Source organism: Stegastes partitus, unplaced genomic scaffold, assembly GCF_000690725.1.
Source record: "Stegastes partitus isolate 25-593 unplaced genomic scaffold, Stegastes_partitus-1.0.2 Scaffold273, whole genome shotgun sequence".
Taxonomy (NCBI): domain Eukaryota; kingdom Metazoa; phylum Chordata; class Actinopteri; family Pomacentridae; genus Stegastes; species Stegastes partitus.
This window is the reverse complement of record NW_007578004.1, coordinates 422,972-439,380: the sequence shown is the minus strand read 5'-3', so window position 1 is coordinate 439,380 and position 16,409 is coordinate 422,972. Positions and strand designations below refer to the sequence as shown.

The 16,409-nt window shown below is 40.7% G+C and overlaps 1 protein-coding gene across 1 annotated transcript in view; it reads right to left on the bottom strand.

Moving 5' to 3' along the window:
- Positions 1–16,409, bottom strand: part of LOC103357773 (glycerophosphodiester phosphodiesterase domain-containing protein 5-like) — a 23,891-nt gene that overhangs the window by 3,693 nt on the left and 3,789 nt on the right. The window contains exons 3-14 of the mRNA XM_008282474.1: positions 14,858–14,951; positions 14,190–14,249; positions 13,386–13,484; positions 13,199–13,292; positions 12,528–12,673; positions 11,570–11,652; positions 10,558–10,708; positions 9,188–9,412; positions 5,058–5,215; positions 4,801–4,948; positions 3,301–3,383; positions 3,109–3,188 (exon numbers count right to left, since the gene is read on the bottom strand). Coding sequence (XP_008280696.1) covers positions 3,109–3,188; positions 3,301–3,383; positions 4,801–4,948; positions 5,058–5,215; positions 9,188–9,412; positions 10,558–10,708; positions 11,570–11,652; positions 12,528–12,673; positions 13,199–13,292; positions 13,386–13,484; positions 14,190–14,249; positions 14,858–14,951 — 1,421 coding nt within the window. The remainder of the gene's footprint in view (positions 1–3,108; positions 3,189–3,300; positions 3,384–4,800; positions 4,949–5,057; positions 5,216–9,187; positions 9,413–10,557; positions 10,709–11,569; positions 11,653–12,527; positions 12,674–13,198; positions 13,293–13,385; positions 13,485–14,189; positions 14,250–14,857; positions 14,952–16,409) is intronic.

Here is a 16,409-nt window from a genome sequence, read left to right as displayed (position 1 = left end):
CAAGATGAGAACTGCCTACTATTCATCCCTAATTGAGCAAAACAAGAACAAACCCAGGTTTCTTTTCAGCACTGTAGCCAGGCTGACAAAGCATCACAGCTCTGTGGAGCCTTCTGTTTCTTCAGCTCTCAGCAGTGAAGACTTTATGACCTTCTTCACTAATAAAGTTTTGAATATTAGACAAAAATTATTAGCATGTCTGTAGGTGCAGCAGCTCTGGATGCATCCATAGGACCAGATTTATACATAGACTGCTTCTCTGCTGTAAATCTGTCAGAGCTCACGTCGATAGTAAATTCTTCGAAACCAGCGACATGTCTGTTAGACCCAATCCCAACTAGACTGGTCAAGGAAATCTTTCCTCTAATAAATACTGCAGTATTAAATATCATCAAATTCTCTATATTAACAGGCTACGTACCGCAGGCTTTTAAAGTAGCTATAATAAAACCACTACTCAAAAAGCCTACTCTAGATCCAGGCGTTTTAGCTAACTATAGGCCCATGTCCAACCTCGCTTTTGTTTCTAAAATTCTTGATAAAGTTGTTGCAAGCCAATTATGTGATTATCTGCATAGAAATGGTTTGTCTGAAGAGTTTCAGTCAGGATTTAGAATGGATCATTGTACAGAGACAACATTGGTGAAGGTCACAAATGATCTTATAGCTTCAGACAGTGGACTAGTTTCTATACTCGTTCTGCTGGATCTCAGTGCTGCATTTGATACTGTTGATCATAGCATCTTGCTACAGAGACTGGAATGTTTAATTGGGCTTAAAGGAACTGCACTAAATTGTTTTAAATCATATTTATCAGACAGATTCCAGTTTGTTCATGTTAATGATGATTCTTCCACCCGCAGTAGAGTTAGTTGTGGAGTTCCACAGGGCTCTGTGGTAGGACCTATATTATTTACCTTGTACATGCTTCCTTTAGGCAATATTATTAGGAAGCATTGCATAAATTTCCACTGTTATGCAAACGACACCCAGCTATATTTATCTATGAAGCCAAATGAAACCCATCAGTATGTCAGACTCCAGGCATGTCTGAAGGACATAAAGGCCTGGATGACCTGCAATTTCCTTCATTTAAATTCAGACAAAACTGAGGTTATTGTATTTGGCCCTAAACACCTCAGAAACACACTATCGAACCAGATAGCTACTCTAGATGACATTGCTTTGGCCTCCAGTTCTACTGCAAAGAACCTTAGAGTTATTTTTGACCAGGACATGTCGTTCAATAGCCATATAAAACAAGTTTGTAGGACAGCCTTTTTTCGTTTACGTAATATAGTAAAAATCAGGAACATCCTGTCTCAGAGTGATGCTGAGAAACTAGTCCATGCATTTATAATTTCTAGACTGGACTTTTGTAATTCCTTATTATCAGGATGTCCCAATAACTCTCTTAAAAATCTCCAGCTGATCCAAAATGCTGCAGCCAGGGTTCTGACAGGAACCAGTAAAAGAGATCATATCTTTCCCGTATTAGCTTTTGTTCAATGGCTCCCTACAAAATCAAGGATGGAATTTAAAATCCTGCTTCTAACATATAAATCTCTCAATGGCCAAGCTCCATTTTTTACCTTAAAAACCTTATTGTACTGTCATCCTAACAGAGCCCTTCGTTCTCCGACTGCAGGTCTACTTGTGGTTCCTAGAGTTTGCAGAAGAAGGAATCAGCTCCCAGTTTGGGTTCAGGAGGCAGACACCCTCTCTACTTTTAAGGTTATGCTAAAAACGTTCCTCTTTGATAAAGCTTATAGTCAGGGCTGCTCAGGATCACCTGAACTGCCCCTTAGTTATGCTGCTATAGCATTACACTGCCGGGGGATTCTAAAGATGTACTGAGCTCCTCTCTCTTCCTTCCATTTAGTTATAAGCACCATTACATGTCACCAACTCTGTGTTTCCCCCGAGGTCCTGTGCTCCTTCTGGACGTCTCTGGATCCGGAGCTTCATGTCCCTGACCTCCAGCTGCTGGCCTCACCAACCCCCAAAATGCTTATATTCATATTTATTGTTCTGTTCTATTACTGCTCTCCATCTGCCATCCTGTTTTCCCCACCCCTCATCCCCACTCTCACCCAACCGGTCAAGGCAGATGGCCGTCCTCCTTGAGCCTGGTTCTGCCGGGGGTCCCCCCAAACCCTCCCTCTGGGGGGGGGGTTTGGTTCCTTCCCACTGTTGCCAACCACTTCCTCAAAGGAAGTTCAAAGGCTGCTTTGGATTGTTGGTTTCTCTGTTAAATTTGTAAGGTCTATACCTTACTTTGTTAAGCACTATGTGATAACGTGCTGTAAACTGCGCTATACAAATAAAATTGAATTTAAACTGAAATTCTGTTAATGGACAAATACATTAATCAACGCATCGTTTAAGCTCTAATTCAGTCTTCAGTGAGAAATATTATGACAACAACTGAAACTAGTGAATAAAATTATTTTCACAGAGCTACTTTCAGTGTACAGTGATAATACTGTACTCCAGAAAACGTGCAGCTTTTCAATATCTAACTATTTTTTTTAAAGTCTATACAAACAAAAAGTATAAATCAAAAGGCTCCATTAATATATTACCTATAATTTAAAAAATAAGAAGAAGAAGAAATGAGAGAAATATGATGAAAATTACATGCAAGATTTTTTTTTTGTTGCACATTTGTTCGAACTACAGTGGACATGTAATTTCTTATCTGATTAAGATACGCTGTAATAAAATCACAGATAATATTGGAATATTGATCCATTATAAGCATTTGTGTTGTACATGTAAAATAAAAAACACTTATTTGCAGAATTCAGGCTAAAACCAAAATTACAAACAAGTTATTGGTTAACCTAATGAGCCTATAATTATACATAAACACATAATGCATGAGTATGTAATGAATAGTTTCAAAAAGGGTAATTCTGTCTTAATGATAAAACTTTACTTCCACTTACCAGCCAATAAAAGCTATTCAATTAAAGTAGATTTTTTGTAACTCTGGGGCTGATGGTTTCTGTCCGCGTTAAATATCTAAACAACTGCCATTAACGTCAACATTCAGTGGTGCCAGATGGCCAACATTTCATCAGATTTGGTTTTAAAGTCTGTTACCTGTTTTAAATTTGCTGTAAGTGCCGTTGTCCAGCGTGACTTTACTGTCTGAGCAGAAAGCCAGTCCTCGCTCTCGCCATCTGAAATTCAAACAACACGGTATTATTGAACTGCTGCAACACAGTACAGGTGAGACATCCTGTCAGCTGCTAAAGTATTATTACTGGTTTCATGTGTGTGTGCGAGATTCACCTGTGAAAGAAGAAGATGATGAAGATCAGCACTAAGGACACCACATCAGTGAGAATCCACATCAGGTTATAGTCAGCTGGACTCTGAAAGGCAGAGAGTGGGAGCAGAGAGATCAATATGTCAAATATAACGACTTTGTCTTGCATGTGCACATTAATAAAAATGGAACAAACAAAACTACAGTTTCTTTCTTCCTTAAAACAATAAATTCAGAAATGTACATCTCTCAGTACATCTTTTTTAAAGTTCACACATGCTACTGTTTCTGCAGACTTTACCCACTTTTTAAAATAACACACTATAATTTCACACCTGTTTCATGCTGATAACAGTCACAGAAAGACAGAAAACGCCTAAATGGATAGTTTTCTATTTAGATTTAATCATTTTTTAAATGTACAGTATATGTCCATTATTACCAACATAGTGAAGTGATAATAGCTGGAAAAATGCATCCTTGTTTTGTTTTGTTTTTTTGTTTTTTTTACATATGTTTTAACTTGTTCATCGCATGTGACATTAGCACATTCACCAACAGATATGTGATTAAAAAGATGAGTTCTGACACAAAGTGATGTTCCTCTGCGAGCAAAGGAGGCAACAACTACCAGAACAATTTAATGAAAGCCAGTGGAGAGGAGGAACATGAATAAAGGATTTTATCTGATAAAACATGTGCAGCTTGGACTGAAGATAATCTGTGGCAAATTTAGGTGAAGATTAAAACCAAAAATTAAAATGAAGTCCAATACAGTGGAAGTTGATGACACTGATCAAGGAAACTAACAGTACTTAATTGTTAGAAAATGGGACATTTGGTTTAAAAGTTGGATACGAAAACACGCCTCCACTTCGATCCACTGGTGCTGCTGGAGTCCTCCAAGACTGGACACAAAACTTGGTATAAAGAATCAGGGGATGTCTTTTATCAATGTGCTTCAATCTCGACAAAATTCCAGTGTAAAGGCTAAGATTAAAGATCAAAATCCATTTTAAATCCGGCTGAAAATCAACCTTCACCAGAATAAAACACGGCACAGTTTCACTATCATATATTAAATGTACATGGGATGAAACTTTGCTCTGTCAGTTTATTGTCAGCGCAGTTCTCTGATGTTCTGACCTCAGATTACTGAGTTCACTGAGATGCTCGAAGGCCAAACTCTAACAGTGGCAGAAGAAAACAGAGAGTGCCATCAGCAGCCATTATTTTGCTGTGAACAGAGTCAGAGGAGTTGCAAACCGTCAGCACAGCAGTCTTTTAAAGTAAAATAATAAACAGGTCTAAAGACAAAGTGAGCGATGAATTCCTGGAAATGTAAAAGTAAGCACAGCAGAGTACATGTTAATACCCATCTCTAACTGTACTACATTGTGACTAACGAAGATGTTTCACAATAAAAGCTTCCCTAACATAAAAACATCTTTTCATGGCCTTTCAGTGTGTCTCCTCCTATTGGAGACGTGAAACAATGCAGCTGCGCCTGTTCTTGAACTCACCATGAGGACAAACGGGGCACTCATGGTGCCGAGGAGCTGTGGGGCATTGGTGGCCACTGAGTGGACTCCAGTACACCAGGCCAGAGAGTAGAGCCACGGCTGGCTAATCACATACAGGTTGGTGGTGATGTTTGCTGCAGCATACTCACTGCACACAAGTCAGGGGAAAGTCAAGTTAAACACGAGCAGGAAAGAAGTTACATCCACTATCCATAAATCTAATGAATTAAATTAAGAGTATTTGTTTTTTATCACACCTGATGAGCTGCGTGGACATGGAGCTGTAGTGCAGGTTGAGCTTGACGATGTGTTGACGCTGCAGCTCCTCTAGAGGGAGCTGACTGCCTGAAGTCTGATGCAACTCAGGATCAAGTTCCTGCACCAGAGAGCGAAGGTCTGAAGGCAGCCACAGCACCTGGAGAGACGCAGACATGCACAACACAAGTGTTTTTAGAAAGCAAAGCCGTCACATTACTGTCCACTACTCACTTACAAAAACTGCACTCTTTATTCATGAGCTGATTTCTGTCACTCGAGGCAACATTACATTACAAGATTCTATACTGGACTCTGTTTGACAGAGAACAGGACAGCATCAAACTTAGGAGTAAACTTTATACAAAATGTGCAACAAGCTTTTACTGCTCAACTCACAATTCAGATAACCGACTTTAAGTATTTTCTACAATAAAAACTCAGTTTGCATTTGTAAAAATGTGATAATGTGTTGAAAAACCTCAGAGTGTATTTAACAGATGAAAAAGCTACTTTAAGACACAAACCTGGGGTATACATAATGATGAGTAAACTCATGAAATACTGGATTAATTCTGTTAATCAGTTAACAGAATTAGTCCAGTATTTCAATTAACAAAACTAAATTCAAGGATTCAAGGTTTTTATTGGTCACAAACACAGTTATACATGGTATAACGCGCAGTGAAATGCGTTGTGCACCTGTTCCACACCGAAACAATAATAATAAGATAAATAAGAATATATATATACATACACATACATACAGATACGGAGAGCGAGCGAGAGTAAGAGAGAGAGAAATAAATAAATCAAATTTCCAAACAATGCAAAAAGGGAATAAAACAAATAATAAAATAATCATAAGGTTATGTACATATATATATATATATATACAAGGTGAACAGTGCAAAGTACATGGTTTGATTGTCTATTGAGTTTACTGTTTCAAGTTCAGCAGGCGGACAGCTTGACAGAAAAAGCTCCTCCTCATTCTCTCTGTGTTTGCCTTCAGGCAGCAGTAACGCCGCCCTGATGGCAGCAGAGAGAACAGTCTGTGGGTTGGCTCACTCACATTCTTCCTGGCTTTTAACCTGCATCGTTTGGTGTAAATGTCCTGCAGGTTGGGGAGGGTGGTTCTGATGGTGCGCTCAGCCAAGTGGACCACCCTCCTCAGGGCCAAGAAGTCCTGCTGAGTGCTGCTGCCCATCCAGGTGGTGATACTCTCGGCCAAAACACTCTCAATGGTGCAGGTGTGAAAGTTCCTGAGGACTTTGAGAGGGAGCTTAAAGTCCTTCAGACGTCGGAGGAAGTAGAGACACTGTCAAGCCTTCTTCACCAGGGTGTTGATGTGACAGGACCATGTCAGGTCCTGTGTGATGTTAACACCCAGGTACTTGAAGCTCTCCACTTGCTCCACCTCTGTCCCACTGATCCTGAGTGGGTGGTATGCCCTCTGCTGCTTTTTGCTGTAGTCCACAATCAGTTCTTTGATTTTGCTGATGTTCAGGAGGAGGCTGTTGTCTCTGCACCAGTCCTCCAGGTGGGTGATCTCCATCAAATAGTCCTCCTTGTTGTTGTTGGAGATCAGAGCCACCACTGCTGTGTCGTCAGCAAACTTTATGATGGTGTTACAGTTTGATGTGGACAGGCAGTCATTGGTGTACAGTGAGTACAGCAGAGGGCTCAGCACACAGCACACCGATGTTGAGGGTGCGTGAGGGGGATAGGCAATTTCCCACTCAAACAACCTGTGGTCTGCTGGTCAAAAAGCTGTAGACCCACCTGCACAGGGAGGAGGTGAGTCCGAGGTCCCGCAGCTTAGTGACCAGTCTGGAGGGGATTATGGTGTTGAACGCTGAACTGAAGTCCACGAACAGCATTCGCACATAATTCCCCTTCCTAGTGTGCATGTGGGCCAGGGCTGTGTGAAGCAGGTGATTTATGGTGTCATCTGTGGATCTGTTTGGCCGGTATGCAGGGAGGCAGGTAGGGAGGAGATGATGAAATATCTGACTAGTCTTTCAAAACATTTCATCACCACAGAGGTACGGGCAATGGGCTGGTAGTCGTTAAGACAGCTGGGCTTGGTTTCCTTGGGGATAGGAACAATGACAGACTTCTTAAAGCACCTGGGGATGATGCACTAGGAGAGCAAGAGGTTGAATATTTCCGTGAACACCAGTGCCTGCTGGTTGGCACAGGTTTTCAGGACACTGCCTGGTATACCGTCAGGTCCTGTCGCTTTCCTGGTATTCACGCGTTGAAACATCAGCCTCACGTCATGCTCCATCACGGTGCGGGTCTCCTCCTCTCTGCCGGGCAGGATGCACTGGTAGCCTCGAAGCGCGTTGCTTCATTTAACTGACAGTCATCATTTCAACATGCTTCTATCATCTGATCAAATTTCATTAATGCTGTCTGTAGTTAATTATCATCATCTCTGAGCTCTGTTGCCCAAATCTCACTGTGATTCAGTTTAACACCGAAACAAACAAGCTAAACGTTGGTTTTACAGCAGCTTTCATCAGATAAAACGTGATGGTCACACGACGTGACCATCTTCCATTACGGCGACGAATGCTCCTACTTTCTTTAGTATCCAAATCGGCAGGTGACACAAACACCATTGACCTGTCGGTGGGTCCTGAGAGCTCTGAACACACTCATACTACTGCATCTGGGCTACAGACCACAGAGGCCACAGCAGTAGAGTCCATTATTATTTACTTGTTAATAAGTATGTTTGTTACACAATTTGCCCAAATGCAAGTCTCAGCAACCAAGTTATTATCATTGTAATAAGTATTTTGGGTGGAATAAACCTTTCAAACCTTGACTTGCTAGTTAAAAATCACTATTTGGATGGGGGGGGGTGAACCTTTAAAACTATAGGACATGAAGTGTGGAATCACTCTTTTAGAACTAAATCGTGCATTTTGGCGATCGTTCATTGTGGTCGCTGGCGCTGTCTTGAAAAAAAAGCTCTGACGACGCGTCTGTAGAAGAAGAGAGAGTGCGGCCCTGAGAGAGTTGCCCTGAGAGAGTTGCCCTGAGAGAGTTGCCCTGAGAGAGTTGGCTCTGAGAGTGCTGCCTGCAGCTCTGCAGACACATACGATTGGGTATGACGGCTGCTGCACTCACCGGTGCCATCTTGATAAATTACCAAAGTCAGCTATTTTACAGCACATCTGGCCAAAAGAAAACTGAAGGCCAAACAGATCATTTGTCTTTTAATGTAATTTTTATGTCTGTATGTTTTTGGTTGACAATTAATCTTTCTGTGATTTTTTTTCCATTTTTTTTTTTTTTTTTTTTTTTTTTTTTTAATCTTTAAATTCAGGTGTTCTTCATTCAGAACTTCTGGGTGACTAAATATTCCACTTGTTGCAAAGTTAAAAAAATTTCCACCTGGTTTGCAAGTTTCCTGGCCGACAGACATAATTGTTCTCTGGTTTACTGATTCACCATGAACCACAATGAAAACGTCAGCGTCAGTTATATTAGTCCATCATTGGCATTGCTTTCTATTGTGTTTTACTGTTTTCTTGTGTTCTACAAAAATAGGAAGAAGATAACAAGTTGAAAACCATTTGTACGCTAAATATTTTTCACCAGATGCATAGATATGTCTGAGAATTTTGGAAAAACCTTCAGAGTAGCTGGATGTGTTGCTGAATGACCCTTAGAGTAAGAAAACACAATGATACGAACACATCAGCAATGAATGAAGGTTTGACAGTGAAACGCTGCACCTACCACTGTAAAAAAAAAATATGTGCATATATCAACTTGAGGTTGAAAATACTGCCATATCGCCTTTCTTCAGAGTCTTTCAAAGGCTGTCAGGTGTTTTTCTTTTACAGAAACATGCTTTTCTCTGTTACTTGACTGGTAATACATGAGAGGCACAAACTGAAGCAGGCTTAATATAAAGCTATGCTAACCCACTGATCTTACTTCATGTGCTCCAAGTCTTTCCTACTGACTGTTATCGCTTTGCTGAGTCCTTATTCAGAATTGGTTCCACCCACTTCCCCTAAAAAAAGTCTGCCATTGACAAGTTCCATAAAGTTTCTTGTCCAAAAGTTGGAACCCCTGATGTCAGTGTTGTGTTTGTTTTCGTTCTCACCTGTGAGGAGTGAATGGACGACTCGTTCTGGATGACCTCCAACGTTCGATGGATCCAGCCGTCTCTGTATGGGTGGCCTCTAGGCGGACGGTACAGGTCAAAGATCACCAGTTTGTCCGTCTGAGCTGCCAGCTGGAGGAAGGCCTGCAGGCTGCACACCGACTGATTTCCTGCCCGCTGCCGGTCCTCAGCTCCCAGAGAGCTTGCTGTACCAAACGGATCATGCTGGAAGCACAACCATCAATACACGATTAATACTGTGATGTAACATGTCAGCCATGCCCTTCATCTGCCAGTTGATTGTGTTGTGGGACAATGGAGCTGTTAAAAGGAATTCTACAGTTTCTACTGATTTAATTTTAATTCTCAGGTAACAATCAATACACTGATTGAACTCAATTGTTGCTCTAAAGATTAGTAACTTCCTAACCTCAATCCTGCTGTTACATTAACAGTCTGCCGATATTGTTAATCTGTCCTGGAAACTCTTGCATGAGTTTATGAACCATCTTCCACTGACCTAATACAACTTTTTCAGAAAACCTAAATTACATCAAGCAGGCATTTAATAACTAAAATTTAAAATGAACACTTTATCTATTTCTCTTGTCTTTAGTACCAAATTCCATAGACCTCTCTTAAAAATTGCTAAGCTAAATACCAGTTTTATTTTTAGGATATTACGTGAAAGGTTCAAGTAAATTAGCTGAGACTGTTGAAGAGGGGTGCTGAACTGTGTGATAAAGATGTTGTTTGCTTTTCAGCTGTATTGGGTTAAACTGAGTGTTTCTGTTGTTTTTTTCTAGTCCATTTAGATTAGTAGTGTTTTTGTCTAAATAACAGAAAGACCTACTATAATAGTGTATTTTCCAATGTGTGAACCTTAGTGTTTGAACATTTTGTTCATGCACACACTGATATTATTTAAAACATAGCTTTTTCTAGGCATTTTGGCCAAGAAACAGTAGATAAGGTCACCGAAACTGACTTTCTGGAAAACTCCTTCCAGAGAAGATACATATAAAGTCAGCATGCAGTGTAATGGTAGAGATGGCCAAAACAGTGCTTGCTAATAGGACTTTTTAATGTCTTTACACATGACTGTTCAGTTAATCTCCTTTAATAGTACACAACACAGGCATCTAATTCAGTCCACGTGTGATTCCCTGCTTTCTTTACTATGTCATTGTTGGCAGCCAACCAAGACTAGTAATGGTTTATTCCAGGCTTTTGGGTTACACTCCTGCTGTTCGACTGTTTTTTTGTGATTTCATATATACAGACATTTTTCTTGACAAGGATAAAGGAGCAAACTTGTTTTGTTTTTTTTAGATCAAAATGTGTCTTCAGACTCGGCCTCAGTGACTCACGGAGAGGAACCAGGAACCAGCATTCAGACTCTCCAGTTCACTCCAGGTGAACATGGCAGCCAAGGTGTCGGTCCGGTTTGGGAAAACCTTGTGGACATTGGTGGTCCGTCGTAGAGTGCGGTCGTGCATTAGGAAAGGAATCCCATCAAAACTAAAATTATGACAGGACAGCATTAGTAACAGTTTGATAACACATAGGCAACAGGGATAGGTTTTGGGATGATAAAGTATTTTTGCCTGCAATCCAAACAGATTCATTTAATATTTAGCATCTGCAGATACCGAGTCCCAACTCAATGCCATTTGCTAGATAATGCAAACTTCAAGTACTGTAGAATAGCTGTAGTACTTTGTCTTGCCAACAGGTGAAGCCTCTTACCGATAAATACTGTAGTGACCAGAGGAGGTGGGCAGTTTCATATTGTGAGGGTTCAACCAGTAAAGGGTCACCATGACAAAGTCTTTTGGGATGCTTAATGACCACCACCTAGCATACAAGTATTAATTCAAGCAAGGATTTACCACAAAAGGAATCTTTGTGGCCCTATCAAGCATATGGGGTTTGAAACAGCAACATCAGCAAAGGACAAATCTCCAGTACATTTAACTTGTAACACAAATTAATCAACTGTTGTTTAATAAAACTTCATTCATTAATTTTTTTTTCAACTTAGGTTGGGCTTAGGTTAGGATCAATATTGATCATTTAAATATGGCCTTGATTGCCTCGATCTGACATCCCTCGTGGGCAAAATTTCAGTTATTAAAGTTATCAATCCATGTTTTTTTGTTTTAACATCCTGATTTCATGATTCAGACATCAATCTCAGATTCCTGCAGTTTTTCTAAATGCTATGCCTGTGTTGTTAACCCAGTGAATGTGTTTTTTTTTGGGGGGGTGTTTTTTGTATTTTTGTTTATGTGTTTTCTTCTGGAGCTGGAGCTGCAGTTTATTGGGCTGTTAAGGCCACCGTACCACAACTGTGCAGACACATTTTTACTGCTGACTGACCTAATGGTGACGTCCGTCTCCAGGCCATCACTTCCAGCTTCCACTGCCTTCTCAAATGACATCAGTGTGTTTTCTGGAGCAAGCTGCCGAGTGATAATTAACACACAATCAGTACATTCACATCCAGAACATGCAGCTACTTGGAGCTGCAGTCAGCACATGTACAGGGCGTGTTTGCTGCTATTTCGCTGAGGAATGTCAAGATAACGCAAATAGTACAGAGTACAGTGCTAAAACAGAAGCATTGTCTGACAGGAAGGATGTGAGCAGAGTTCGTGTATCAAAACACAGACAGACCTCAGGCCCACAAAGTGTCCAAGAATAATGTAGATCACACTGCTTTGCTGGGATTTTGGTCTCATGTGTTTAAATCTTAAACAGAAAAGATCATTTTGCAACAGCAGGAAAAGATGCAACCTTTATAGAATATTCTGAAACTGTCCTACTTAGAGCAGCAACCAGTAATAACTGATTAATGTATTAAGGCAAAATAATAACCTGCTAATTGTTTATGTAATGTTTTCAAGCAAAGACTTTGAATGCGGTTGTGAGAATGCCCTGCTTTTCTTTGTCATATATCACAATACATTAAAAACATATGACTGTTAGACTGTTCTGTCTGTTCTGTGGAGATGTGAATACCATTTTGCTACATTTTTTCAGGCTAAATTATTGAGGTACATTGATTAATTAGGAAAACAACCAGCAGATTTATCCATGTTTAAAATAACTGTTAAATCCCAATTCAAAAATTCAAGTTTTGTTGTTTTGTTTCTGAAGAAAAGTCAAGAGATTTTCCAGAAGTTCCTAATCCTGTTCAGGACTGGAGTTCTAACTTAGAATCACTAAGCACATGTCAAAAAAGTTATATTCTGAATAAAGGCGTTGGAGACAAATACTGTCTTTGTAACCACAGCTCAATTCAAGAAAAATGTTTTTTCACTGTGTTGTTGCTCACCATAGGAGCTCCTCTGTGGCCGATGAGGGCTGGTGCAGGGCCGAGTGTCCCCTCCTCTTTGATACAAGGAGAATCCAAACCAAGGGGCACCAAGTAGAGAGCTGACAGAATGGTCAGGTAGACTCCCAGGATCAGGCCCCGCCTTACTGAAACACAAACACTCACTTTAAAACATGCACACAAACAGAAAAATGTTCAACTAAAAGCATCTGAGGACATAAAAATCTATAACCCATGCGACTTCACGTGGACAAAACTCTTGTTTCCAATGTAAATTAACCTTTTCATATTTTTCTTTTTTAAATCTTGGTATGGAGGGATAATTGGTTTTATTTGCTTCACTAAAGTTTTCAAAATAAAGGTTGTAATGGTCCATTATTTCCAAACTAAATATCACAAGTGCCGAATGATAGCACCTGCGATATTTCACGAGCAGACAGGAAAAGTTGGAGGGCCACCAAAGTCTGCAAGACTGACTTATGATTTATGGCATTATAACTTTGTTATTGTACTTCTATCCATGATTGTGCTCGTTCCAGGTTCCAAGTTTATACTGCAGTGAAAAATGAACCCACAGTGAGTAAAAATGTGACAGGAGCTAAAAATGCCCAGGAATTACGATAAGATTTAGCATTTCTGCAGTAGAAAATGTGACAGACTGCGCTCCTTACCTCTGCTCTTCATACGAAAGAAATGCAAAGCGACTGGCCAAGCAAGTGATGTCATCAGTAACACTCCACCCACATGTAAGAAAGGTGCCGTTACCTGGCCAGGACACAAAACATTTGGTCACACCTGGCAGCAGAGGAAGATGAAGGAAGGAGGGCTGGTAGAGGAGAAGAAGAAGAAGAGTGTCACCTGGAAAGAAAGCACCAACGTCGTCCATTCATCACTCCACAGGTCAGATAAGACGGCAGTGGCTGTGATGGAGAACGTCAGGCTCACCAGGATCCCAATCTGTTTGCAATAATTAGAATCAAGTCATACAAATGTGAGAATGTCACAGTTCACATGTATAGAAAAACGAACTATATTTATAGAGTTCTAAAATGCATGATAATAGTTAGATTTAACAATATATATATTCATATGATAAACATCTAGCTACTGGCATTCAAGATGTCAATTTGGATCCGAAAAAAAGTCTGCACAGGTATGGGATCTCCCACATGATTTTTCTGCCATAAACTACAATCAAATTACAAAAATAATCTAAGTAAAATGTTCAACAACCAAAGAGAAAAATCTCTTTGGTAGCTCGGAATGCACAAATCGCTGTTAGCATCTCGCGGTCTGGGCAGATCCCTGGGTTTTAAGGGTGTTACTTGGTGACTGTTTGTAAAATGTGTCATACATTCTTGTATGAATTAAACTATGTCTGCAGAGACTTATGTGATCATAGCTTGTGCAGAAGAAGTGCTGTATTTGTGCTCACATTACTTTTTCATCCTAACACTAGCTGTGTGGAGATTCTTCTCTGCTCAATGTGAACTGCCCATTTGATGTCGACACAAAGGTCATTTCTCACGAGCATGAGAGGAATTTTGTGCACATTTCACCTTCAGGTCTATTCACAGTGACTGCCAAGAGTCGGTGAAACTTTGTCTATCAAAAGCTGAATCGATATATGAACTCCAACCAAGAGACACAGCACTGAGTTACCTTGTGACTCCAGTGTAAATGGAGCTTCTGGCCCTCTGACAGTAAACACACAGCCAGCAGCTGCACAGAGAAATAAGAAAAACAGACAAGTTGAATCTGATCAGCACAGATTTTCCCTCCGTGCTGCATAAAGAGACTCTACATTCTCTAAAGCCTCCTCCTGGGTGTCAGGCGTAATAATATGACTACATGTTGAGATCTGTACACGTTCCAGTGGTGTGTTGAGAGAAATAGTTATGACATTTGTCTCAATGTGCTCATTCACCCTCTTGTCAGGAGTCACATTAAAACACCACTCTCATACCTGTGAGTCTATTATGGAGCTAGAGCTGGGAGGCAATTAGCTTAGTTTAGCATAAAGACTGGAAGCAGAGGGAAACAGCTAGTCTCAAATACCAATTAACACCACTATAGCTCACTGATTAACAATCTCCATCTCACACGTCATCTCATGTAATCAGTGTTTTGCCCCCAAACTGTATTTAGGGAAGCAGTTTTTAGACTGCAGAGTGAAACCAAGTCCACTGAACACTGCAGAGAAAATAATAACTTTAAAGACTTTCCAGAGACAACAGGTCATTTTGTAGTAAATATGTAACCAAACAAACTAACAAAACAAGATCAATTTTTCAAACCCACAAACAGTCTGTGTTGTGTTTGTGCCTCACCACGAGCACAGCGACGTAGGTGAAGAAGCCTGCAGCGACGACCAGCAGCACCACAGACCAGGGAAACCAGAAGCCCAGATTCCCAAAGTTAAACCTTCACCAGAGTGATATCAGGCACAAAGGTAAGGATTTAAAGACTGTTGGTGATCAAGGATGACGGCAGAGAAAATACCAGAAATGAAACATTCAACCAAACAGCTATCAGATGCTTTTCATAATGCTAACATGTCTCCTTACTCAAATCTCTTTCTCATAGCTTACCAGTGAGGATGTGGCAATAAGAAAAGCTTGTGTTTCCACGCTTTAAGGAATTGGAAGATCCTCCATGATGGTGGAGGAGAAATGATTTTCAAGTTTGGAGAGGATGTGACGAAGCACATGACAAAAAGCACCACAGTGCACAGCATCAAACAGAGAGAAACAGTACTGGAGAGTAGTGAAATAAAGACCTCAACTGTCTCAGTTTTGTGTGTCTACATGGATGCTACACATCTAAATGGATGCATTTAATTAAATTAGCAAACAGCAAATCTGGAGGCAGGTAGTATTCATTCGTCAAAGAAGGGTTGTCATATAATATCAGATTTTCATTGCACAATGAGCATAACCAAAAGACTTCATGACATCAATAGAAAATTTTTTAAAAAATCTATTTCTGGCAGTTAGATTTATACACTGCTCAAAAAAAACAAAGGGAACACTAAAATAGCACATCTTAGATCTCAATGAATTAAATATTCCAGTTGAAAGACTTTATTTATTACACAGGGGAATGCGTTGAGAACAAAATAACATAAATATGATCAATGTAAATCAAAATTATTATCCCATGGAGGTCTGGATTTGAAATCATACTCAAAATAAAAGTGGAAAATCCCATTACAGGCTGATCCAACTTGAGTGGAAATTCCTCAAGACACGTCAAAATGAGGCCCAGTAGTGTGTGTGGCATCCACATGCCTGTATGACCTCCCTACAACACCGAGGCATGCTCCTGATGAGGCGGTGGATGTTCTCCAAGGGTTCTCCTCCCAGACCTGGATTAAAGCATCAGTCAACTCCTGGACAGTCTGTGGCGCAATGTGGCACTGGTGGATGGAACAAGACATGATGTCCCAGATGTGATCAGTTGGCTTCAGGTCTGGGGAACGGGAAGGCCATTAGCAGTCCATAGCATCAGTGCCTTCACCATGCAGGAACTGCTGACACACTTCAGTCACATGAGGCCGAGCATTGTCATGCATCAGAAGGAACACAGGGCCCACTGCACCAGCATATGGTCTCGCAATGGGTCTGAGGATCTCATCCCGGTACCTAATGGCAGTCTGGGTACCTCTGGCTAGCACATGGAGGGCTGTGCAGCCCTCCAAAGACATGCCTCTCCACACCATTACTGACCCACTGCCAAACCAGTCATGCTGGAGGATGTTGCAGGCAGCAGAATGCTCTCCATGGCGTCTCCAGACTCTGTCAAGTCTGTCACATGTGCTCAGTGTGAAGCTTCTCACATCTGTGAAGAGCACAGGGCACCAATGGCAAATCTGCCAATCTT